At 34.8% G+C, this 27,826-nt stretch overlaps 1 protein-coding gene across 11 annotated transcripts in view; it reads left to right on the top strand.

Annotated features, from left to right (window-relative positions):
• Positions 1 to 27,826, top strand: part of NEK1 (NIMA related kinase 1) — a 219,998-nt gene that overhangs the window by 177,370 nt on the left and 14,802 nt on the right. For 6 of the 11 annotated variants that reach the window (XM_046657120.1, XM_046657125.1, XM_046657121.1 and 3 more), the window contains 5 exons: positions 2,130 to 2,306; positions 5,787 to 5,907; positions 13,358 to 13,449; positions 14,093 to 14,340; positions 20,650 to 20,801. In XM_046657120.1, the coding sequence (XP_046513076.1) occupies positions 2,130 to 2,306; positions 5,787 to 5,907; positions 13,358 to 13,449; positions 14,093 to 14,340; positions 20,650 to 20,801 (790 nt within the window). The remainder of the gene's footprint in view (positions 1 to 2,129; positions 2,307 to 5,786; positions 5,908 to 13,357; positions 13,450 to 14,092; positions 14,341 to 20,649; positions 20,802 to 27,826) is intronic. The other 5 variants (XM_046657126.1, XM_046657127.1, XM_046657122.1 and 2 more) reach the window with 2 other exon arrangements.

Below are 27,826 nucleotides of genomic sequence, written 5' to 3'. Positions count from 1 at the left end.
GTATCATGGAGGTGAGAGATTGCCAAGAGAATTCGCTTCGCCATCATGCTGACGTCACTCTCTATTTCACTTATTTTTATGCTATTTTTAGCCATTCAGGGTTTTTTGGTAATTTTTTTGCCAGTTTGCCTTTTTAATTTCTATGTTCTGAATTTCCTTCATTGGGTGGAAAGTTTTCTCAAATCCTTAGATTAGATAAATAGGCGGAGAACAGACACATGTATGCATGCAAGTATGTGCACACATGCATATATACAAAGTCTTTAGTCTATCTGGAATTCTAAAAATATTTTTCTTGGTTATTCTTAGACAATTATTATTCCAAACAAATTTTAAGTTCATTTTATCTAATTGGGTATTGTGATTAGAATTGTATTCAATTTATATGTTGATTTTTGTAGTATCATTTTTATGCTATTAAATTCAAGATTTTAAGTGTGTCTTTCTATTTGCACCAATCTCGTTTTGTGTTTGCCAGTAACATTTTGTTTTCTTCATTTAATTTCTAAACTTCTTTGGTAAATTTATTCTTATATAATGTTTATATTTTTGTCTTTATTATGATGATATATTTTTTCCATTTCCCTTTCTGTGTTCTTATTTCTAGTTAAAATAAAGCTATTCATTCTTTTTGTCTATGTAAAATTTTATATCCAAACTCCTTACTGAATTATTTTCTTAAATCTATTAAGTTTTTTCCCTTGACATCTTAGATATTCCAGATTTGCAGCTTATATCATCAGTATAAGAAATAGTTTTTTGTTTAATATTATTCTCATTATTCCTTTTTCTTCTTGCTGTATTTGTTAGACACCCCAAAGCAATCTTTAATAATAATGATGCTCTCTGGCATCCTTGTTCCTTATCTTAATAGACATGATTTTATAGCAGAATGGTAAGGCTGAATGAGCAAAAACACAATCAATTTGTTGATGAAGCTTGTTGAAGGAAAGATATTCCAAAACATGCACAGCACTATAGTTTTATCCTCTGTTGACTAGGAAGAAATAAGAGGTAAAACAACTCACACATAGCTGTATACAATTTTTTTTCCTAAGGAAGTTAACTGAACCAGGGGCAGTTCCTGCTAACCCAGTGTTATATCTAGTAAGACAGCAGGCAACACAAAGGGCCCACTTGACTTTAGTGATAATGAATTGAAATCGAGACCAATGAGCAAGGATCTCTGTTTTTATCCACTCATTTCAGCCATGTGTGTGCAGACATAGTAGGCAGAAAATTGAATTTATGTGGAGTTTGGATTTTGGCATGTGAGTACAATGAGTTGAGGATGTATGCAAGAGAAAGATTATAATGACAGACTTTAGATAGATTTTAATGGGGGTGATGGGGAGAGAAAATGTGGCAAGATCAATGTGTTGTAGATACTGGTGGGGTAACATTTTTTAGAGTTGGGGTAGTAGAGGGAGCTAAGTGGAAAAATAAGATGTTCGAAATTAGAAGGTGAAATATTTAACACAACACTTTTAGGAGCTGAACTTAATGGCAGGGTCTCCAAGTTATGACCATTAGAGTGACTGAGGTACGGTAAAGATAAGATCGTTAGAGAGGAACTGAAAAGCCCAAATACTGGAAGAATTATTGACATACGTATGGAAATCAACTAACTTAGTTAAGACAGAATTAGTGTTGGGGCAATCTCTTGACAGTGAGCTAAAAAGTAACATCTTCAAGGAATGAACGGGAGTGACCTGGGGGTCTTGTAGGTAACTCTAATAAGTTGTTCTGAAGTAAATCCATTCTCTTTGGCATCAATTAAAAATATGGGCAGTTTCTGACAATTCGAAGTAATTAGCAATTACCAGAAACAAGCAAAAATAATTAGGTAATAATTTTAAAAATACCATTCTGACACATATATCAGTTTCATTGAAAGGAAAAAGTAAACTGTTTATTAACTACCTTAGAAATCATTATGTATAATTAAGATGAAATTCAGCTATCATCTACTTTAAACATTTATTAATTTCTAATACATAACAGAGCTTAACCAGTAATTTCTTGTTGTAAAAATGCAGTTACTGAACTTTGCTGTAAATGCTGTTACAAATAAAATTCAAGTCGTTTTGAGAATGTAGTATGATTTTTTTCCTTTTTTGTTGTTTCAGAGATTTCTCCTGATGGGGAGAATTACAAACCTTTTATTACTGGAGAAGAAAAAGTAAAATCTATTTCACTTGAAATGAACCCATTAGCTACTGTTGATTCTTCTGTTGAGACAAATAGTCCAAAGTTTAATGAGGCATCTCCACAGACATCATTGAAATCAGAAGGGAATTTGGATGGTACGTTTTAATTGGTCAAAATGAGCAATATTTGATTTAATAATACTGTAGTTTCTTCTTTATAAACAGCTCTTCATAAACAAATCATCGAAATATGTGTATATGTTTGGGTGATTCATCTCAAATTAGGTTCACTATTTTTGTACTTTTAGTAACAGGTCTGTTTTTTTTTATTGCTACGTAATAAATCATACCAAAACTTAGTGTTAAAACAATAATCGTTTTATTATATCTCATGATTTTGTGTGTCAGGAATGAGTCAAGGCTTGGCTAATGTGAGTTTTCTAATCCATGTGCTTTTGTCTCTGGGATCACTTGCTGATATTCAGCTGGCAGCCAGGCTGGTCTGATGGGTCCAAGATGGCTTAACTGGTGTCTTGTCAGGTACAGCTAGAGGGTTGGGCTAAGCTGGGCCCCTCTCCCTCTTCTTATATGGTGGCCCAGGGCACACAGATACTAGGTAAAAGTTGCTTATGCTCTTAAAAGCTAGTGTCAGAACTGGCACAATATCACTTCCACTATACATCCTTGGTCAAAGCAGTCACAGGCCAGCCTGAATTCAAAGGGAGGCAAAACAGACCCCACCTCTCAAAGGTGAGACTGTTAAAGAATTTGCAGCCATCTTTAATCTGTCGTAATCTGCTATTTGACCAAAAATTACTTATGTTCTCCCCCATGTGAAATACATTTACCCTTTCTCAAACCCTCATCTTATTATGACATTGGCTCAAAGTCTGAAGATGTTGTTATCAACGTCAGTCCTATGTACAGATGAATTTCCTTGGGTACAGTTCTTTGAGTACAGTTACTCTCGGTCTGAAGACCTATAAGTAAAAAAGGAAGTTACTTGTCTTCTATATACCTAAGATAAAATGGTGAAACAGGAATAGAGACTCCTTTTCAAAAAAAAAGGAAAATGGGAAGCACATAGCGATCCTTGCTCCATAGAAATTCTGAAATCCAGCCAGGAGTAGCATTGAGAGGTTGCTTCCTTTATACCAAAAGTTGGGGTCCTCAAGGGCTCTTCTCTTACAACTGTGTCTTTTCCCTTCAATCCAAGCTGGTGGTGCTTCTGCAAGTAAAATTTTCTTAATTTGTGGATTTTGTATGAATATTACTGATATTCACGATATTAGACAAAAACCACTTTTTTTTTTTTGAGACTGGCCATTCTTTGCCTTGAGTTGTCTGTGAAGATGCTGTGAGATAGTACACTTGAGATTCTTAGAAATCCTTTTGTCCAGCAAAGAGAGTCTGTGAGACATGCCGTTAAATCTTTCTGTGCCATAACAAAAGGTCTTATGGTCACACCCTTCATTTTTGCCATGAAACCGCATTTTACTGCCCTAAAATTAGTGTTTATCATGAGGCCACGTCTTCCCTTGAGAAGCTTTTGTTGCCTAAAAGGCATTATCTTGGGCTTCTCTTCTAATGTCTGCTCATAAACTAAACAGTTCTTTCTTCAATTAATTTCTCTCTTCCTGTACTTTATCAGAGGCTACTAGAAGCTAGCTGTTATTTTCAACATTCTGCTTAGATAGCTCCGTAGCTAGGTCATTGAACCTATTAGGTACCTTTGTATTGTCTTTGTTATCACAGGTACCAAATTTTCTGCCACTATATAACAAAAATTACATTTTCTCCAGCTTCCAATAACTTTTTTTCACTGGCTAGTGTCTCACCAACAGAGTCCTTGAAGCCCTTTCAACTTTTGCCTGCTGCCCACTTCCAAAACCAGCGCACATGTTTTAGGCTTTTGTTATGTCAGCACCTCGTTTTCAGATAGAAAATTCTGGTTCAGTCATCTATTTCTGCAAAACAAATTACTCCCCAAACTTAAAATAACTACTTTATTTTATGTCTCACTTTTGTGGGTTAAAAATTGGGAAGGGTCTTCTCTTCCTCTTCCGTGTGGCATCAGCTGGTATCACTCAGTGGTATTCAGCTGTCAGCTGGGCTTATCTGGAGGGTACAAGTTGATGTCACTCCCATCCATGCATGGTGACTTGACAGGGATCAGCTGGACCTGTTCAGCTGGGTCCCTCGCCTTCATTTTAGTCTCAGGGCCTTGCCGCATGGTCTTTCTAAAATAGCTAAACTTTTTTCTTGGTGGCTTACGTTTCCAGATTCCAAGGTAGAAGCTGCCAGTTCTCTGAAAGGCTAGACCTGAGACTGGCATTGGAACACTTCAGCTGTGCTCGATTGGTCAAGGCAATCACAATGGCAGCCCGAATTCAAAGAGAAAGGAAACAGAGCCCCACTCTAGATGAGAGGACTATCAGAGACCTTTCTATATGTGTGACCACCTTTACTTCACCACAGTAACTTAAATAGTCTTATTCATTAGAATCATAGTTAGTAGATATCTTTTGCCTTTTCTTTAAAAAAAAACAAAACTCTGTTAGGCATCTAATAGAGGCTATATAGCCTAGTGCAAGAGTCGGCAAATTTTTTCTACAAAGAGCCACATAGTAAATATTTTAGACTTTGCAGCCAGAACAGTCACAATTATAGTTTGTAGAATGAGTCATGTTGAAATGGCTTAAGGTACTAGAGAACGATTATTCATTAAAAAATAAATAAAAAAGATTTCCCCTGCCCCAAGTGCTTACCTTATATGAGTGACCACAAAAAATCGTTTTACTGAAAGATAGAAACTTTAAGGATTGGTACAATATCGATTATCTTTCTAAATAGGACAGCTCATTGGAAACTTTTAAAATAGATAAGGAAAGATTATCTGGATTTCAGGAAAAAAGAGGCGGTGATGGTGGCTTAAACAAGATAGTATTAATAATCTGACATGGAGAGGAAAAAGAGGAGTTCACAGATGAAGGAAGAAACTCTCTTCTTATTCCTATATACTTTCAGAAAAGATCTACCAGGTATAATATGAGCCACCACCAGTAAACAGACGTAGCACCCTAATCATTAACTATTTGAGGGTCTAGGAAAATAGATTTAGTGCACTTCAGTTATGTTCTCAATATCATTGTAAAAGTACAGGTTAATAGAATTTGTTTTCTTTTTGGGTTGAAAGATTTTGATGATCGAACTTTCCTGTCAGTTACTAATCAATGATATTACAGTCTATTCTCCTTCCATATTTCTAACCACAGATATTGTTATTCTTTCAACTTGTTTTTATCCCTTCTTTAAAGCAATTTACATGTTACTGAAATTTTAATGAAGAGAAAATTTTGTGTAATAATGAAAAATATAGGGTGTACAATATTTCTTTTGGGTGTTTTTACTACAGTGAAAATGCAAAGGGAAAGTCTATCATTTCAGAAATAATTGAACTAGAGAGTTAACACAGTAACAAGGTTAAAGATCTAGAGATAAAATATTTAATTTTTTCTGTTATAATTAACATATTCGCCTAAAACTAGGTGATGGTAATTTATGGAAAATTTATTCAGTTTTCTCTAAACGAATTTTGCTTCAAAATATGTTTTTTGTGATGTTTTTGCTTTTCAGAACCTGATGACTTGGAAACGGAAGTTCTACAAGAGCCAAGTGGAGTCAACAAAGATGGTAGCTTGCCATGCACTGTTATCGACGTGTGGATTAGTGAGATAAAAGAAACAAAGGAAACAGAGTATGTTGCCTCTTTTTTTTTAATTTTTAATTTTTTTAATTGCAGTAACATTGGATTATAACATTATATAGCTTTCAGATATACATCGTAATATATCTCGAATTCTGTGTAGATTACATCATGTTCCCCACCCAAAAACTAATTATAGTCCATCCCCTCACATGTGAGCCTAATCACCCCTTTTGCCCTCCCTTGTCCCCCTTCCCCTTTGGTAACCACCAGTCCAATCTCCAGTCCTATGTGTTTGTTTGTCGCTGTTTTTATCTTCTACTTATGAGTGAGATCATATGGTATTTGACTTTCTCCCTCTGACTAATTTTGCTTAGCATACTACCCTGAAGGGCCATCCATCTTGTCACAAATGGCCGAATTTCATCATTTGTTATGGCTGAGTAGTATTCCATCATATATAAATACTACATCTTCTTTATCCATTCGTCCCTTGATGGGCACCTAGGTTGCTTCCAAGTCTTGGCTATTGTGAATAATGCTGCAGTGAACATAGGGGTGCATGTATCTTTATGCCTTTGCATTTTCAAGTTCTTTGGATAAATACCCAGCAGTGGGATAGCTGAATCATATGGTAGATCTATTCTTAATTTTCTGAGGAAACTCCATACTGCTTTCCATAGTGGCTGCACCAGTTTACACTCCCACCAGCAGTGTACAAGGGCTCCCTTCTCTCCACATCCTCTCCAACATTTGTTGTTTCCCATCTTGTTAATTATAGCTATTCTGACCGAAGTGTTACCTCTTTTTTTTACATTTCAAAACCTGGGTCCCTTTTAATAAGACCTTTTTAAGATGTACTCTAATAACCTAATATTGCATTCAATCCTATTATATTACGGTATTAAAAAATTTAATTTTTGAATAGATACTACATTCATGGGGCTCAGCAATCAACTAGTATATAAGGAAAGAATGTATGAAACCTCCTGTTTTCCCTACAGCCTTGCCAAACTTTTATCACCAAAGTTTTGATTTTTACCAATCTGATAGGTAAAAAATAGGATCTCTGTTTGGTGTCTTAATCTCTCTCTTATTGTGGTAAAGTTGAGCACACCTTTTCAAATGTTTAAGTTTTCTTTGTATTTCCTTTTCTGTAAGTTCTCTGTTTAAATCTTTGACTCATTTTTAAAATTTAGTTGTTGGTCTTTTATAAATTAGTAAGAAATCTTTAAATAGTAGAGATATTTTCCCTGGTTATTATTTAAATTGCAACTATTTTTTCCCTCTTGGTCATTTATGTTTCTTTTTTTTTTTGCTGTGCAGAAGTGTTTTTTTTTTAAGTTGTCATCTTTACCTGAATTTTGGTAATTATTCAGAGAAGCTTTGTTCTTTCTAAGGTTATCAAAGAATTTTTCAATCTTTTCTTCTAGTACTTTTGTGTAGGTACTTTTTATATTTAAGCCTTTGATCTGTTTGCAGTTTAACTTGGTGTATGGATTCTGGTTTTCTTCCAGATAGCTACCCAATAGTTCCAGTTTCGTTTATTAAAAAGTCCATCTTTCCTACACAGATTTAAAATGCCATTTTTAGTATGTACTGAATTTTCTTAATTATTTGAAATTCTTGTACTTTTTTTTCCTGTTCCATTAGCCTTTATTCAGTATGCTGGTACATACTGTTTTAATTAAAATGTAAAATATATTTTAAGATCATTTAAGGCTAATTCATTTTCATTGCTTTTCCTTTTTGTTTTTCCTGACTATTCTTGCTTGTGTAATTTTTTATCTCAATTTAGAACTTATTAAATTTAGCCCACCTTCCCCTAACCTCCCCCAAAAGATCAATTGGTATTTTATCAGGATGTTAAATTCATAAATTAACATGGGGAAAATCAACATGCTATGTTCTTCCTGTCCAAGAAGCACATGATAGGCCTTTCTTTTTGATCAAGTTTTGGAGTTTCCTTTATCTAGGTTTTACACTTTTATTGGTAAGCTTATTCCCAGGTATATTATCTTTTGTTTGATGTTATAAATGGTGCCCATTCTCCTATGAGATCTTGTAACTAAAAGGTTGTATATATTAAAACTGTAGATTTCTTTATATTGGTTTTGTATCCCTCTGTCTTATTGATTTCTACTATTGTTCATGATAGCTTTTCAGTTGAATCTTTCGTATTTTTCAGATACACAATCACATCATATGAAAATAGTGATGGCTTTATGTCTTTTCAATTTTTTTAACACTGGTTTCTTTCTCTCCAATTGCTTTGGTTAGTACATTATATACAATGTTAAATATTAGAAATGGGGGGTGTCTTTGTCCTGTTCTTGACTTTACTGAAGATAATTTTAATGTTAACCCTAAACTAGGCATGACTCTACTTTTTAGCTGAGTTAGGTATCTATTCATATTTTACTGATTAAAAAAAATCAGGAATGGGTTTTGTCAAATGACTTTTCAACCTCTATGGAACCATTCATATAAATGTTTTCTCTTATCTATTGCTATAATGAATTATAGTAATAGATTACTTAATATTGAACCATCTTGCATACCTTAAATAAACTCTGCTTGGTCTTGATATGTTATTATTTTAATGTACTTCTGTTTGCTAATACTTTATTTTAGGATTTTTGTATTAATACTTGCAAGAGTCACCTGTAGTTCCCTTTTGTTATGGGAAATCATTGTCGTATTCCGGTATTCTTGTTATGCTTTCTTCATAAAAAGTAACAAAGTTCCTTCCTTTACCATGTTTTATTGCAGGGATTGTCAGACATTTTCTGTAAAGGGCCAGATAGTAAGTATTTTAGGCTATGTAGGCCATATGATCTGTGATGCAGCTATTCAATTCTGTCTTTGTACTACAATAGCAGTCATAGTTAATACATAAACAGTAGAGTGGCTGTTCCAATACAATTTATCTATAAAAACAGGTAGTGGTCTGGACTTGGGCATTGACATAAAGAAGCATATGCAAGAAAATTTATTGCAGTAGAATCATGGCAAATAATTTAAAAAAGTTTATCATTGATAAGAAAGTGGTTAAAAGTACTGTTGTGTTTCTGTATACTGCATCATGGATAGTATGCAGCACTTAAAAGAATAAAATGGAACTCCATGTATTAATATGAAAATATGTCCAAAATATTGAATGATTAATGAAATAAAATTATATTGAATAAAAAAGCATTTCCATATATTAGAATGATACTATGATAATTCTATGTAAAATTATTATATATGTACTCATGTATATGTAAATTTAAAGAAGAAGTGTGGTAAGATGTACACCCAACTGATATTAGTAAAGGCAACTAGGATTTGAGTGGTTAGGGAAATCCTTAGAAGAAACATTACTTTTTTTAAAATTTAGGTAAAATTCATATAACATAAAATTTATCATTTTAACCATTTTAAAGTGTGCAGTTCAGTACATTCAGTACACAACATTCGTAGTGTTGTGTAACCATTACCACTATATGGTTCCAGAATATTTTCATCACTGCAAAAGGAAACACTGTACCCATTAAGCAGCCACTCCCTCTTTTCCCCTCTCCTGAGTCCCTAGCAGCCGTTAATCTGCTTTATGTCTCTATGGATTTGCCTATTCTGGATATTTCACATGGAATCATACAATGTATGCCTTTTTGTATCTGGCTTTTTTGACCTAGCTTAATGTCTTCAAAGTTCATCTGTGTCGTGGAATGTATTAGTTCTTCATTTCTTTTTATGGCTGAGTAATCCATTATATGAATATACCATATATTTTTGTCTGTTCATCAGTTGATGGACATTCAGCAGATGGTAATGGTTCATTTCCAGTGTTGTTTCTACCTCTTGGCTATTGTGAATAGTACTTCTGTGAACATTTTGTGTACAAGTTTCCATTTGAAGACCTGAATTCAGTTTTTTTGGTGTATATCTAGGAGCAGAATTGCTGTGGCATGTGGTAATTCTGTTTAACTTTTTGAGGAACCAAGGAACGTTGCATTTTGAATGAAGAAATGTACTACATATATGATTAAAAAAAAACTTTAAAAAACAAACATGGAAAATTGTTCAAAATTTAAAACTGAAAAATTTAAAAGTTATTTAAATTTTAGATGGATTAAAAAGTATTAAGAAAATAAAAACTTCCTGTAAACCAAACCCCCAGAGATAAGTTATTGCCCTCTAATCACCAGTGATTAAAAGGAGCAGGCATCAAGCACGCTAAAAAGTAGCTCACAGTGCCTTGCTTAACCACACCCCCATGGGAGATAGCAGTGATAAAAATTAAGACAAAAATGAAACTTTGACTAAGTTTCATTAATTAGGGCTGGTAAATTTCATGCCAGCCACCACAGTCATATGTTTAACCCAAATTAATAAAACTCCAGCATAAAGCATGTTAAAGATATAGTTATAATAAAATTAAAACTTAATTAAGCTATAACTAAAATAATAATAAACTATGAAAATGACTTTAATATTTTCGACTACATTACATGATAGCTAAGACCCAGACTGGGATTAGGTATCCCACTATGCTTAGCCCTAAACCCAAATAATTATTTTAACAAAATTACTCACCAGATACTACTAAGCAACAACCTAAAACTCAAAGGATTTGGCATTGCTTTAGATCTTCCTATAGGAGCCTGTTCTATAATTGGTAAACCCTGATAAACCTTACTGACCCTTGCTAATACTGCCTATATACCACCATCTTCAGCAAACCCTGAAAAGGATTGTAGTAAACATTTGGTAAGCGTAAATATTAGGCCTAAAAGCATTAGGTCAAGATGTAGCTTATTGGATGGAGAGAAATGGGCTACATTTTCTCTTTTAAGAACATTACACGAAAGTCTTTATGAAGTTAAAAGCTAAAAGAGGATTTAGTAGTAAATTAAGAACAGAGAGCTTAATTAGGCCGTGAAACACGCACACACCTGCCATCACCCTCCTCAAATGTCATAAACCTACAGCATAATGTATTAATAAGTATGAAATATATAAGAGGAGTTGTAATAAGGTGAGCACACTGGAAAGTGGGCTTGGATATATCAAAGTGTAGCTTAAACAAAGCACCTAGTTTACACCCAGGAGATGTCGTATTAAATGGCCGCTTTGAACTAAAGCTAGCCCAAACTTACCAAATTCGACTATTATAAATAAATAAAACATTTGCTCAAAATTAAAGTATAGGCGATAGAAATTTTAATTGGCGCTGTGAGTACATGATGAAAGAAGTATTAAACAGCAAAGTTTACTCCTTTTACCTTTTACATAATGATTTAACTAGAACAGTTTAACAGAGAACTTAAGCTAAATACCCTGAAACCAGATGAGCTACCTATGAACAGTTTTAAAGAACAAACTCATCTATGTAGCAAAAGAAAAGATTTATAGGTAGAGGTGAAAAGCCTAATGAGCCTGGTGATAGCTGATTATCTAGAATAGAATTTTAATTCAAATTTAAATTTAACTGAAGAAATAGCAATTCTAATATAAATTTAAATGCTCGTCTAAAAGGGTACAGCCTTTGAGAAGCGGGATACGTTCTTAGACAGTAAGTATAAAACACCATAGTAGGCCTGAAAGCAGTCATCAGTTAAGAAAGCGTTCAAGTTCAACAACGCACTTAATTCCAACAATGAAAACCAACTCTAATCTAATACTGGATTAGTCTATTAATTAATAGAAACAGTATCGTTAATATGAGTAACAAGAATTCTCTCTCATTGCATGAGCTTTTATCAGAACGAATAAGCACTGATACTTAACAGCAAGATAACTCTAACCCAGTAATAAATCATTTTTTGAACTAATTGTTAACCCAACAGAGGTATGCTTTTAAGGAAAGGTTTAAAAAAGTAAAAGGAACTCAGCAAACACATACCCCATCTATTTACCAAAAACATCGCCTGTGGCATTTCTAGTGTTGTTCAGTGACATCTGTTTATTGGCTGTGGTATCCTGACTGTGCAAAGGAAGCATAATCACTTGTTCTCGAAATAAGGGCTTGTATGGATAACCACATGAGGGTTTTACTGTCCCTTACTTTTTAATCAGTGAAATTCATCTTCCCATAAAGAGGTACGAATGACATGGTAAGACGCGAAGACCCTATGGAGCTTTAATTAACTAGTCCATAAAGAACAAAAATTAACCAAATTTAAGGGATAACGAAACTTTAAATGGACGAACAGTTTTGGTTGGGGTGACCTTGGAGAATAAAATAACCTCCAAGTGATTAAAATCTAGACCAACTAGTCAAAATATTTTATCACCTATTGATCCAAGATATTGATCAATGGAACAAGTTACCTTAGGGATAACAGCGCAGTTCTATTCTAGAGTTCATATCGACAATAGGATTTACAACCTCGATGTTGGATCAGGGCGTCTCAGTTGTGTAACTGCTATTAATGGTTTGTTTGTTCACTGATTAAAGTCCTGTGTGATCTGAGTTCAGACTGGAGTAATCCAGGTCATTTTCTATCTGTTCTACATTTCTCCCAGTATGAAAGGGCAAGAGAAATAAGGCCCACTTTACAAAAGCACCTTCAAACTATAGATGATGTAATCTCAATCTAAATAATTTATGCCCAGCTCTGCTCAAGAACAGGGTTTAGTACGATGACAGAGCCCGGTAATTGCCTAAAACTTAAACCATTTTTTACCAGAGGTTCAATTTCTCTTCCTAACAAGATGTTCATAATAGCATTCTCCTATTAATTCTCTCTATTCAACAGCCACTAACGTCATCAACATCCATATTTATTATTGCACCAATCCTGGCCTTCACCCTAGCACAAACAATATGAATTGCACTACCCATACCGTACTACTAATTAATGTAAACCCAAGAGTACTGTTAATATTAGCCATATCAAGCCTAGATGTTTATTCCATTCTCTGATCAGGCTGAGTTTCAAATTCAAAATATGCATTAATTAGAGCCCTACAAGCAGTAGCATAAACAATTTCATGTGAAGTAACATTAGCAATAATTCTACTATCAGTCCTACTAATAAATGGATCATTCGTGCTTTCAACATTAATCATTACCCAAGAATACTTATGGCTAATTTTTCTGTCTTGACCACTAGCTATTATATGATTTATCTCAACCCTAACTGAAACCAGCTGAAGAAGCCAAGCCTTATTTCTGAAAGTTTCTCATTCATTCATCTAGGTTGGGGCCTGAGAATTTGCATTTCTAACAAGTTTCCATTTGCTGCTGATGTCTAGGAGCCATGCTTTGGGAACCACTGTTATAAGAAATGGTGTGGCTGGTTGCTGTGAATGATTATGATTGGTGAAGATTTGAAAGGGGTGAAAAATACACTGTGCTTATGAGAAAAAGTATACATAAAAATGAGAAAAATATTTGCAAGAGAGATCACAGGATGCTGGTGAATTTGTGTTTCATTTTTTTGTATTTGAGAGTGCTTTTATTTCTAGTAAACTGAGTTGGGGTTTTTTTGCCACTGGTTTATCTCTGCAGCAGGTTGGAAGATAGGATCAACATTCAGCAAAATGAAGTTTCTGAAGATGGAATTCTGAGGAATTTGGATCAGCTTAGCGAAGTTCATATGGGTAAGCATCATATTGGTCTGATTATTTTCTGGAAGATTTTTAACACTAACCTGTTTTATTTGGACAATATGTTAATACAAATCATTCCTTATCAGTCACACCAATCATTTAAAAAACATAATAGGCATAGAGCACTGGACTCTGCATTTATAAGCCTGGATTGTTTGGCAACGTGGGCAGTAAAACTTTTAGGTCAGTTGTTTTATTGAATGGCCTTGCCAAAACTAAGCCAATATGCTAAGGACATTAAATAAGTTGTCTTCTTGTTTTTAATAGTATTAATTAAAATTTAAGAAGTATAATTTTTTTCTTTCTAGCCTATAGGAACAAAGATAAACTGGAACTAAATATGACTGTCTAAACAGTATTTTTTCACACTTCCTTGCATTTGCATCTATATTTTAGAACTTCCAAGATAAGGGACATAGATAGCATATTAAATCTGCTTTCTGAAAATAAAACATTATATTCTGTTAAAGATTATTTATAAGGTAATACAATCACGGATATATTTTGATTTTGTTTTTCTGATAAACATGGAGTTTTTTGCTAGAATTAGTGTTAAATACTATGCTTTTTCAGTATCACTTAGAACTCTGAGAACTATACAGACTTACCACATAATCTTTCCTTTATACCACAGAACCTGGAATAGATGATTCCCAGCACTCTAAATGTGATGTAGATAAATCTATGCAACCAGAACCATTTTTCCATAAAATGGTTCATTCTGAGCACTTGAATGTCGTGTCTCAAATTCAATCAATTCTGTGTTCACCAGAAGAATCCTTTCCACTGCGATCTCGCTCTGATTCACCACCAAAAAGCAAAAACAAGAATTCCTTGCTGATTGGACTTTCAACTGGTCTCTTTGATGCAAACAACCCAAAGGCAAGTATGCTCCTCAAATGGAAAATGTTATCCATTTGATAAACCATTATATTGAATTTTAATCCCTTAAAAACACCAACACATACACACAAACACACATCAAAACAAAAACAAGAAACCTCCATGTTCTGAGATGCTGCAAAGAAATTCCCATTAAGAGTACCACTAGGACAAAGACTGTTTCATTGGCTCCTATTCAGGATTCTTTTTATAGGGTCTCCTTTTATTTGAGCAAAAGATCCCTCTTACACCCTCTTACACTATCCCCCTTTCTCACTACCCAACCCAACTTCCATTTTTAGCATGAGACTAAGCTTAAGCAAAATGTCTTAAATGGATAGAAGTGCTATATTACCTAATTTGTACCTAGCAAAATTTTTAATAGATGTTCATATGCACTTTCTGGTAAAAGTCTTCAGACCTCTTATCTTTTCTCACCTGCTGTTTTAAAAATATGTAAACAATTTTTTCTTATTAAGAAATTAGAATGTCAGGGCCAGCCCCATGGCCAAGTGGTTAAGTTCACATGCTCTGCTTCAGCAGGCCAGGGTTTTGCCAGTTTGGATCCTGGGCACAGACATGGCACCACTCATCAGGCCATGCTGTGGTGGTGTCCCACATAGCATAACCAGAAGGACCTACAACTAGAATATACAACTATGTACTGGGAGGGTGTGGGGAGAAGAAGAAGGAAAAAAAAAAAAGATTGGCAACAGTTGTTAGCTCAGGTGCCAATCTTTAAAAAAAAAAAAGAAACTAGAATGTCGTCTTTATAGGAAACTTAGAAATACAAAGTAAATCACATATTTTGTTATACAGGCATACCTCAGAGATAATTGCAGGTTCAGTTCCAGAGCATGGCAATAAAGCAAGTCACACAAATTTTTTGGTTTCCCAATGCATATAAAAGTTCTGTTTACACTATACTGTAGTCTATTAAGTATGCAATAGCATTGTGTCTAAAAAAACAATGTATATACCTTAATTTAAAAATACTTTATTGCTGAAAAATGCTCACCGTCATCTGAACCTTCAGGAGTTGTAAACATTTTGCTGGTAGAGGGTCTTGTAAAAAAACGCAGTATCTGCAAAGTGCCATAAGCAAAGTATACCTTAAGTATTACTTTTCATATATATAATTTTTATATATATATAACTTTTTACTAAAATAGGATGTTATGCATACTATTTGTAACCTGCTTTTCTGTTTAATAGTTATTATAAAATGATTACAAATATTATTACAAATAATGTTATTACAAAAATAGTATGTTGTCATATGGTCAAATTTTCTTTTATATCATCTTTAATAATCATCACAAATTCCATTTGTGCTGGTCTATCATAATTTTTTTAGCTAATTTATTTCTATTGTTGGGCTTTGGGGTTTCAATTTTTGGTTTTGTAACCACCTACATTTGTATCTTTGTATGTATCCACAATTATTTCCATAAAACAAATTTTTTTGTAAGAGGAATGCAAAAAACTATATTGTATATTACCTGATTTCCCTTCAAGAAACAATCTATAGTACCATCAATAGTGTATGAGAGTTTGTATCCTAAATAGCACCAGCCATTATCATTTACTTAAAAATTGTATATTTAATAAATGAGTAATGGTATTAATTTTTTGAAATTTGTATTTCTGTGTTTACCAGTGAGGTTGAACATTTTTCATATATATATATATATATATATATACACACACATTTTTTTTAAGACAATAACAATCATTTATTTTGCTCACAAATTTGAAAGCGAGACTAGGAATAAGCCAGGTAGTTCTCACTCAGCATTTCTCTCATGAGATTTTTTTTTCTTTTCAATTATTTTATTGAGGTCATAATGGTTTATAACATTGTATAATTTCAGGTGTACATCATTACCTATCAGTTTCTGTATACACTGCATCCTGCTCACCACCAGTAGTCTAATTTTTATGTGTCACCATACGTATGTGCCCCTTTACTCCTTTTGCTCATGCCCCAACCCCCTTCCCCTCTGGTAATCACTAATCTGTTCTCTTTATCCATGTGTTTGTTTATCTTCCACATATGAGTGAAACCATGCATTGATTTCTCTGTCTTGCTTATTTAGCTTAATATCATACCCTCAAGGTCCATCCATATTGTTGCAAATGGGATGACTTTGTCTTTTTTATGGCTGAGTAGTAGTCCATTGTGTGTATATACCATATCTTCTTTATCCATTCATCAGTTGACAGGCAATTGGGTTGTTTGCATGTCTTAGCTATCGTGAATAATGCTGCAATGAACATAGGGGTGCATAAGTCTCTTTGAATTGTTGATTTGGAGTTCTTTGAACAAATACCCAGTAGGAGGATAACTGAGCCATATAGTATTTCTATTTTTAATTTTTTTGAGAAATCTCCATACTGTTTTCTATAGTAGCTGCACCAGTTTGCATTCCCACCAGCAGTGTACAAGAGTTCCCTTTTCTCCACATTGTCTCCAACACTTGTTATTTTTTGTCTTAGTAATTATGGCCATTCTGACAGGTGTAAGGTGATCTCTTAGTGTACTTTTGATTTTGCACTTCCCTGATAATTAGTGATGTTGAGCATCTTTTCATGTGCCTGTTGGCCATCTGTATGTCTTCTTTGGAGAAATGTCTGTTCATCTCCTCTGCCCATTTTTGGATCGGGTTGTTTGTTTTGTATATTTAAGTCTGTATATGAATGTATTGCCTGGATTCTTTTGTCCTTGACTGTTTTTTAAATATGTCATTTTGATTTTCAATTTAATTTTCCAGTTGGGTATGTTTTTATTTTATGAAAAATTTTCTTATGCCTCTCTTAAATGTAGAGATTGTTAAATTCTGTCACTTACCTAAAAGCAGTCAGACTTTCAAAGACATAAACTTGGTATATCCTTGGTGGGACAGAGAAGGATTATTATATAATTCATGTACTTTCTTTTGTGGTAAAGGTGTATAGCTATCATTAGCACAGGGATTTTTAATAACTTATTGCTGTCTATAAAGTTAATATTCCTTGCATAATACATTTCATTATTTGATTTTTTTCCATGACCTTAGTTCAGCCCTAGTAGTTCTATAGATGTACTTACCCTGGAAGTAAGCACAGCAAAGCAGATTTCATGTAGAGGGAAGGAGCAAGAAAAAACACTAGAAAATCAAAGCAATCTGTAGCCATTTAAGGCGAGGAAAGAAAGCCATACCTGTCTACCCCATAAATCTGTGAGATCATGCAAGTTCATCATTGGGCCAAAATAGTAAATAATCAGTGTTCGTAATGGTGGCCCTGGATCATGAAGAAAAGCTAAAAATTATTTATAAGCATTTATATAATCTGTTTACTAAAATGGGATAATTTAGCTTCTTACAAAGATTTTTGTTAAAAGTTCTTTTTAAAAAATGTTAAGGTAAATTACTTGTGTCCTTGTGTCTGACTTACATAAGAACAGAATCTTGGTTGCCAAATGAAAAAGCTGCTTGTCCTTCCTTTTAAACCTTCCTTACTTTAGGGGATAGTGAATAAGGAATGGAGAGAGACCAGATGTGTTCCACTTCTACTTTTCTGGTCTGTGAATGGAGTGGAAAACTGACTCTCTGAAAACTTGAGAATTTCTTTTCTTGTTAGAGCAAATGTAGGGGGCGGGGGGGAATATTAATGTGCAATTTACAAAGAGGACCTGTACCTTAAGTGCCTTCTTTTGATTTGCTCAAATATCAATTCTTAGATAATGTTCATAGTTTTTGCCTATGGTAAGTGTTTATAGTGTTTTAATTAATGCTTTAAATCCATTTTTAACCCACTTTATGGTTGAAGTAAGCAGATATTTGTAGAAGCTATTTTGAGGGCACAATGTTATAGTTTAATTGCAGTGAGCAGAGGCTAAACAAATATACTTATCATAAAGCATTTTGTAGTGTAACTGAGTATTACTAATTTATAATTTTATATGAAAAATACCACAGATGAAAAAGTAAGTTGACAAAATTCTTTCAAGTAGAATTTCATATGAAGTTCTGTCAGTGCAGCTAGTACTTAATTCATTCACTATCTTACTTGATTCTCTTCATTTTTTGAGGAAAAAACAGAACTTAACCAATAAGAGAAAATCCAAAGGAAGTATATATTTTTAAAAGAATGTTTTCAGTTTTCCTAAAATGTTGCTCTCCTATTTGATTCATAATGGTATCAAATGCTAGCTGCATAAAATCATGCTACAAAGAATCTAGAAAAAAGTTAGTCTGACCCATAAATGAAGTAAAATCTCAAGCAACGTGTTATGGATGGACAGCTATTTTCAGGAGGATTTCTTTCTATGAGTGTTAAAACTATAGAATATTATTTAAATGACATGAAAAAAATTTAGTAGAATCAGAATTATAGAACTGAAAGGGTTCTTATGTAAAATTTTTCTGACTGAAGATGAATATCCTATTTAAAACTTTAACAGTCTGTCAAGAAGACCATGAACAAAAAGAGTTTTTAATATAGGACAGAAAGCTGTTGGATTGATGGGTGTGTAAACCCATTCCAAGAGGAAGCTTGTCAAATTACACACCACTTGAAATTTCTTTCCAACTATATTATTTTATGTTAGATTATGAAAGCTATTTTATTTAGTGAAAGAAAGAAACTAGAATTGAGATTATTTTACCAGGGCTAAAATTCATCTTGGCCTAAAAAATATTGCACCCTTTTGTGTAATCTCCTTGTATTTAGATATATAATGCATATATGTTACTTATTTTTATTGATTATCATGTGTCTGGAGAATCTGTTACTGGGTGCATATTTTGCATACTGTGCATTTATAATATACATGGTTCAGACCATTAAAATAATAAACAGGTGAGGCATAAATTCTGCTGACAGTGGGAGATTCAGCAAAAGACATACTTTCAGTACCATTACTAAGTGCATTAAGAAGCAGTGTAGTTTCACCATCTTGTAGTTCATAACCATTTTTTCCTCTTGAGTGCTATAATATGTAAATTATGTTCAAATAATGGAAATATATTCTTTTTAATTCTCAAAAACAGATTGTACCAATAAAATTGGCCAAGTATATAAATTTTCATTAATATGCTAAACATTGTGTTTTCTTCACAGTCTCCCATCTGGTATAGGGTTCTTATCAGGGCCTTAGGAGTCATGTTTCAAATCTCGCAGATTCCTTTAGGGTTAACCCAACCCCGAGTCTTATGTTTATAGATGTTTGTTTCATAGCCCTGTCTATTCATCACATTCTGATTGTTGAAAGGTTGAGACGCTGATGCTATTCCTATTATCTCTGGTCTTATCCAACACAAATTCAGATTTTAAAAACACCTCAACTGTGCACTGCTTTTTCCCAACTCATTTTGCTGAATTCCTTCTCACTCTGCTGCTATAAATGATTCTCAGTATGAACATCAAAGTGCCTGTCTCTCTAGCCTTCCATTCTAATGGGAAAGGCTTCACTCACAGTCCATTACTCAGGGAGGCGATGTTAGGCCTTTCTTTGCACTAATTTGAGGCCCCTGATTTAACCAGTGTTGGCTAGCCAGCAACTCCTAGGACAAAGTGATACAAAGGGCCACCAATTACGTGTGCTGGTGCCTAGCCAAGCTTCAGACTAACTGACTTCAGGATTTGGGCAAAAATATATGGAGAGGGTTGGCCATAGGGAAATGAGAGAAAGACTTAGCAGAGATACCCTGAAAGAGGGACCATATGGGCCATGAGTGAGAAGGAGAGAATTGTCAGTTTCTAGCACTGCCTGATTCCTGACATATTTCCAATTCCATTCCATGTGCATACCCAAGCAGGCACCTCTCCCTACCTTTTTTTTTTTTTAAGATTTTATTTTTCCGTTTTCTCCCCAAAGCCCCCTGGTACCTAGTTATGTATTTTTAGTTGTGGGTCCTTCTAGTTGTGGCATGTGGGACACCACCTCAGCATGGCTTGATGAGCACTGCCATGTCCATGCCCAGGATCCAAACCAGCGAAACCCTGGGCCACGGAAGCAGAGCACACGAACTTAACCACTCAGCCACGGGGCCGGCGCCTCTCCCTACCTTTTAAAGGTGACTTTATCTTGAAATCTGTATGTTAAAACCCAAGTATAACTTGCAATTTTAATTTCCTCACTGAAAAAATACTGAGCTGAAATTCAAGTGAATTGGACAAGTCACCTCTGAAGCTTCTAGCTCTAAATATATGATATGATATATATATGTATATATAAAATTACTGTTAGCTCTAATTTTTTTCTCTCATTTTTATTTTCTGATTGTCTTATTCCTAATAATAAATCTGTTGACTTTTTTTTAGATGTTGAGGACCTGTTCCCTTCCAGATCTCTCAAAATTGTTCGGAACGCTGATGGATGTTCCTACTGTAGGAGATGTACGTCAAGACAATCTTGAAATAGATGAAATTGAAGATGAGCACGTTAAAGACGGACCTTCTGATTCTGAAGACATGTGAGCATGATGTCATTAACAGATGCTAACACTAGCAGATTTCTCAATTTATGTATGTTCTAGAGACGGTGACCTACAGAGATAGTTCTTAAAAATGATCTGTAGCTTTTTCGCTACTGCTTTAACTTTACAACATATTTAAGTACAGTCATGCAAATTTTGATTTGTATATCTGCCTCTAAATAATATGACTTAATCTCACTTAAGGATTATAAGAAAATAGTTTCTATTTGTGTTCTCTGTCTTATTCACCACTGATCATCTGGCACAATGGCTTGCCACATGGTAAGTGTTTAATATTGGTTAAATGAATGAACGTTAGCAGGATAATGACTATTTAATAGTGTAACACCACATGATAGAAGGATTGCAATGGGAAATTATGAAGTACTTACTACTATACAATTCCTCGGGAAGATAACCAGAAAGCTCCATCCACATCTATCTCCTGCCATGTCTGATTTCAAAATCATGGCAGTGGGGAGCTAGTAAGTAGAATACGTAGTTGTTTGGTTTTATGTGTGTGTACATGTGCTCACATGTGAATTCGGCATGTAACTTAATTGCATTTACAAAATCCCTTTCTTCATGATTCATGGGGAGTCTAGAATCCAGGAGGGAAATTTAACCAACACTCCTGAGAGAGATGGGAAGCGATGGCCCCGTAGACAATAATCCTCCTTCACCACCTAGCAGTCTCTCAGGCCCTCAGACAAATATTACGAACTTTTTAGGGAAATAAAACCATGCTACCCTGGAATACCACTAGCCAGCCCTGGTGGTCTAGCGGTTAAAATTCAACGCTCTCACTGCCCTGGCCCAGGTTCACATCCAGGCAGGGGACCACACCATGCATCTGTCATTTATCATCCTGTGGCAGCTGCATGTTGCTATGAGGCTGACAGCTTTGCCACCAATATTTCAAACACCAACAGGGTCATTCATAGTGGACAGGTTTCAGTGAAGCTTCCTGACTAAGACAGACTAGGAAGAAGGACCTGGCCATCCACTTCCAAAAAAATTGGGCATGAAAACTCTATGAAGCATTGTCTGATACAGCGCCAGAAGGTGAGAGGATTGTGCAAAAAGACGAGGCAAGGTTCCATTCTGCTGTACCCAGGGTCACTGTGAGTCTGAATCAACTCAACTGGTACTAACAATGACAAACCCTAGAATAAAGTGTTTGAGAAGGTACAGTGTATCCAAGTCACCAGGAAAATACGTTACATAATATTAGAATTTGTATGATTTAATTTCTAGTTTGAACTTAAGTTTCCGCTCTTAGCTGCCTTTCAATAGAAAGAACTTGTGTTTTGATCTGACTGAAAGCATTATATTAGTCTCACAAATTTTTCCCCTATGATATTTGAGCTGGGCTACTGCATCTGGTACATTTCATTTTCTGTTTTTGTTTTTCTTAAGCCTTGCCCTTTGATTCTTAAGTTTCTAACCAAACTTTATCTTTTAAAAGTTGCCATTTTTTTTTCATTTTTCACAGAGTTCTCTAGATTTTTGCTGGTACCCTCAAAATTTTGAGGAAAAGTTGCCTTTTTATCCTTGTTTTCTTCTGCTTGGCTCTGGTAACCACTAAACTGTTCTCTTTGTGTGTTTATCTTCCACATGTGAGTGAAATCATATGGTGTTTGTCTTTCTCTGTCTGGCTTATCTTGCTTAACATCCTACCCTCAAGGTCTATCCATCTTGTTGCGAATGGGACAGTTTTGTCTTTTTTATGGCTGAGTAGTGTTCCATTGTGTATGTACAGCACATCTTCTTTATCCAGTCATCAGTCACTTGAGTTGCTTCCACATCATGGCTATAGTGAATCATGCCGCAGTGAACACAGGGGTTCATAAGTCTCTCTGAATTTTTTATTTCAAGTTCTTTGGATAAATACCCAGTGGTGGGATAGCTAGGTCGTATAATATTTCTATTTTTAAGTTTTCGAGAAATCGCCGTACTGTTTTCCATAGTGGCTGCACCAGTTTGCATTCCAACCAGCAGTGTATGAGGGTTCCCTTTTCTGCACATCCTCTCCAACATGTGTTATTTTTTGTCTTGGTGATTATAGCCATTCTAACAAGTGTAAGGTGATATCTTAGTGTAATTTTGATTTGCGTTTCCCTGATGATTAGTGATGTGGAACATCTTTTCATGTGCCTATTGGCCATCTGTATATATCCTTTGGAAAAATATTTGTTCATATTCTCTGCCCATTTTTTGATCAGGTTATTTGGTTTTTTCGTTGTTGAGTTGTGTGAGTTCTTTATATATTTTGAGGATTAACCCTGATCAGATATATGATTTGCAAATATTTTGTCCCAGTTGGTGGGTTGTCTTTTCATTTGTTCCTGGTTTTCTTTGCGTTGCAGAAGCTCTTTAGTCTGATGAAGTACCACTTGTTTATTTTTTCTTTTGTTTCCCTTGTCCGAATAGACATGGTATTCAAAAAGATATTGCTAAGACCAATGTCAAAGAGTGTACTGCCTATATTTTCTTTTAGGATTTTTATGGTTTCAGGTCTTACCTTCGAGTCTTTTGATCCATTTTGAGTTTATTTTTGTGTATGGTGAAAGGTAATCGTCTACTTTCATTATTTTGCATGTGGCTGTCCAGTTTTCCCAACACCATTTATTGAAGAGACTTTCCTTTCTCCATTGTAGGTTCTTAGCTCCTTTGTCAAAGATTAACCATCTGTAGATGTGTGGTTTTATTTGTGGGCTTTCAGTTCTGTTCCATTGATCTGTGTGTCTGTTTTTTGTACCAGTACCATGCTGTTTTGTTTACTGTAGCTTTGTAGTATATTTTAAGTCAGGGATTGTGATGCCTCCAGCTGTGTTTTTTCTCAGGATTGCTTTAGCTATTCGGGGTCTTTTATTGCCCTGTATGAGTTTTAGGATCCTTTGTTCTATTTCCATGAAGAATGTCACTGGGATTCTGATTGGGATTGTATTGAATCTGGTTGCTTTAGGTAGTATGGACATTTTAACTATATTTGTTCTCCCAATCCATGTATTTGGAGTATCTTTCCATTTCTTTATGTTGTCATCAATTTCGTTCAATAATGTCTTACAGTTTTCATTGTATAGATCTTTCACCTCCTTGGTTAAATTTATTCCTAGATATTTTATTCTTTTTGTTGTGATTGTAAATGAGATTGTATTCTTGAATTCTCTTTCTGTTAGTTCATTATTAGAGTATAGAAATGCAACTGATTTTTTTAATTTTTTTTTTATTGAGTTATTGATAGGTTACAATCTTGTGAAATTTCAGTTGTACATTAATGTTTGTCAGTCATGTTGTAGGTGCACCACTTCACCCTTTGTGCCCACCCCCCACCCCACCTTTCCCCTGGTATCCACTAAACTGTTCTTAGTCCATAATTTTAAATTCCTCATATGAGTGGAGTCATACACAGATTATCCTTCTCTCGCTGCCTTATTTCACTTAACATAATTCTTTCAAGCTCCATCCATGTTGTTGCAAATGGAATGATTTTGTTCTGTTTTGCAGCTGAGTAGTATTCCATTGTATATATGTACCACATCTTCTTTATCCATTCGTCTGTTGCTGGACACTTAGGTTGCTTCCACGTCTTGGCTATTGTAAACAGTGCTGCAATAAACATTGGGGTGCATAGGACTTTTCGGATTGCTGACTTCAAGGTCTTTGGATAAATACCCAGTAGTGGGATGGCTGGATCGTATGGTAGTTCTGTTTTTAATTTTTTGAGGAATCTCCATACTGTTTTCCATAGTGGCTGCACCAGTTTGCATTCCCACCAGCAGTGTATGAGGGTTCCTTTTTCTCCGCAACCTCTCCAACATTTGTTACTATTAGTTTTAGATATTTTTGTCATTCTAACAGGTGTAAGGTGATATCTTAGTGTAGTTTTGATTTGCATTTCCCTGATGATCAGCGATGATGAGCATCTTTTCATGTGCCTATTGGCCATCAGTATATATTCTTTGGAGAAATGTCTGTTCATGTCTCCAGCCCATTTTTTGATTGGGTTGTTTGATGTTTTGTTGTTGAGTTGTGAGAGTTCTTTGTATATTATGGATATTAAGCCTTTGTCAGATATATGACTTGCAAATATTTTTTCCCAGTTAGTGGGTTGTTTTTTTGTTTCAATCCTGTTTTCATTTGCCTTGAAGAAGCTCTTTAATCTGATGAAGTCCCATTTGTTTATTCTTTCTATTGTTTCCCTTCTCTGAGAAGGCATGGTGTCCGAAAAGATCCTTTTAATACTGATGTCAAAGAGTGTACTGCCTACGTTTTCTTCCAGAAGCCTTATGGTTTCAGGTCTCACCTTTAGGTCTTTGATCCATTTTGAGTTTATTTTGGTGAATGGTGAAAAAGAATGGTCAATTTTCATTCTTTTACATGTGGCTTTCCAGTTTTCCCAGCACCATTTGTTGAAAAGACTTTCTTTTCTCCATTGTATGCCCTCAGCTCCTTTGTCAAAGATAAGCTGTCCATAGATGTGTGGTTTTATTTCTGGGCTTTCAATTCTGTTCCATTGATCTGTCCACCTGTTTTTGTACCAGTACCATGCTGTTTTGATTACTGTAGCTTTGTAGTATGTTTTGAAGTCAGGGATTGTGATGCCTCCCGTTTTGTTCTTTTTTCTCAGGATTACTTTAGAAATTCGGGGTCTTTTGTTGCCCCATATGAATTTTAGGATTCTTTGTTCTAATTCTGTAAAGAATGTCATTGGGATTCTGATTGGGATGGCGTTGAATCTGTAGATTGCTTTAGGTAGAACGGACATTTTAACTATGTTTATTCTTCCAATCCATGTACAAGGAATGTCTTTCTATCTCCTTATGTCATCATCCAATTCTCTCAGAAAGGCCTTGTAATTTTCATTATATAGGTCCTTCACTTCCTTAGTTAAATTTACCCCAAGGTATTTTATTCTTTTTGTTTAGAAATGCAACTGATTTTTCTAAGTTGATTTTGTACCCTGCAACTTTGCTGTAGTTGTTAAATATTTCTAATAGTTTTCTGATGGATTCTTTAGGGTTTTCTATATATAAAATCATGTCATCTGCAAACAGCGAGAGTTTCACTTCTTATTGGCTTATTTGGATTCCTTTTATTTCTTTTTCTTGCCTAATTGCTCTGGCCAAAACCTCCAGTACTATGTTGAATAAGAGTGGCGAGAGTGGGCACACTTGTCTTGTTCCTGTTCTCAGAGGGATGGCTTTCTGTTTTCCCCCATTGAGTCTGATGTTGGCTGTAGGTTTGTCGTATATGGCCTTTACTATGTTGAGGCACTTTCCTTCTATACCCGTTTTATTGAGAGTTTTTATCATAAATGGATTCTGTACCTTGCCAAATGCTTTCTCTGCATCTATTGAGGTGATCATGTGGTTTTTATTCCTCATTTTGTTAATGTGGTGTATCACATTGATTGATTTGCAGATGTCAAACCATCCCTGCATCCCTGGTATAAATCCCACTTGATCATGGTGTATGATCTTTTTAATATATTGCTGTATTCGGGTTGCCAATATTTTGTTGAGGATTTTTGCATCTATGTTCATCAGCGATATTGACCTATAATTTTCCTTTTTTGTGTTGTCCTCATCTGTCTTTGGTATCACGGTGATGTTGGCCTCATAGAATGTGTTAGGAAGTGTTCCATCTTCTTCAACTTTTTGGAATAGTTGAGAAGGAGAGGTATTAAATCTTCTTTGAATGTTTGAGAGAATTCTCCAGAGAAGCCATCTGGTCCTGGAATTTTATTTTTGGGGAGTTTTTTGATTACTGTTTTGATCTCTTTACTTGTGATTGGTCTGTTCACATTCTCTATTTCTTCTTTTTTGTTTTTGAGGAAGATTAGCCCTGAGCTAACTTCTGCTGCCAATCTTCCTCTTTTTGCTGAGGAAGACTGGCCCTGAGCTCACATCCATGCCCATCTTCTTCTACTTTGTATGTGGGATGCCTGCCACAGCATGGCTTGACAAGTGGTGCATAGGTCCGCACCCAGGATCTGAACCAGCAAACCCTGGGCCACTGAAGCAGAACGTGCAAACTTAACTGCTGCACCGCCAGGCTGACCCCTCTCTATTTCTTCTTGATTCAGTTTTGGGAGGTCTAAGAATTTATCCATTTCTTCTAGATTGTCCAGTTTGTTGGCATATAGTTTTTCATACTATTCTCTTATAATCCTATGTATTTCTATGGTATCTGTTGTAATTTCTCCTCTTTCATTTCTAATTTTATTTATTTGAGACCTCTCTTTTTTTCTTAGTGAGTCTAGCTAAGGATTTGTCAATTTTGTTTATGTTCTCAAAGAACCAGCTCTTTGTTTCATTGATCCTTTCTACTGTTTTTTTGTTTGTTTCTATTTCATTTATTTCTACTCTGATTTTTATTATTTCGCTCCTTCTGCTGACTTTGGGCTTTGTTTGTTCCTCTTCTTCTAATTCTGTTAGGTGTAGTTTAAGATTGCTTATTTGAGATTTTTTTGTTTGTTAAGGTGGGCCTGTATTGCCATGAATTTCCCTCTTAGGACCACATTTGCTGCATCCCATATGAGTTGGTTTGATGTATTTTCATTTTCATTTGTCTCCAGATATTTTTTGATTTCTCCTTTAATTTCTTCAATGATCCATTGGTTGTTCAGTCACATGTTGTTTAGTCTCCACATATTTGTCCCTTTCCCAGCTTTTTTCTTGTAGTTTATTTCTAATTTATTAGCATTATGGTCATAAAAGATGCTTGATATGATTTCAATCTTAAATTTATTGAGGCTTGCCTTTTTTCCCAGCATATAGTCTATCCTTGAGAATGTTTCATGTGCACTTGAGAAGAATGTGTGTTCTGCTGTGTTTGGATGGAGTGTTCTATATATATATATATCTATTAACCCCATCTGGTCTAGTTTTTCATTTAAATGCACTATTTCCTTGTTGACTTTCTGTCTGGATGATCTATCCATTGATAAGTCCTCAACTATTATTGTGTCGTTGTTAATATCTCCTTTTAAGTTTGTGAATAGTTTCTTTATGTAC

Source organism: Equus quagga, chromosome 3 (assembly GCF_021613505.1).
Source record: "Equus quagga isolate Etosha38 chromosome 3, UCLA_HA_Equagga_1.0, whole genome shotgun sequence".
In the NCBI taxonomy this organism is placed as follows: domain Eukaryota; kingdom Metazoa; phylum Chordata; class Mammalia; order Perissodactyla; family Equidae; genus Equus; species Equus quagga.
Note: the sequence above shows the minus strand (reverse complement) of the source record. Positions and strands in the feature narration are given on the sequence as shown.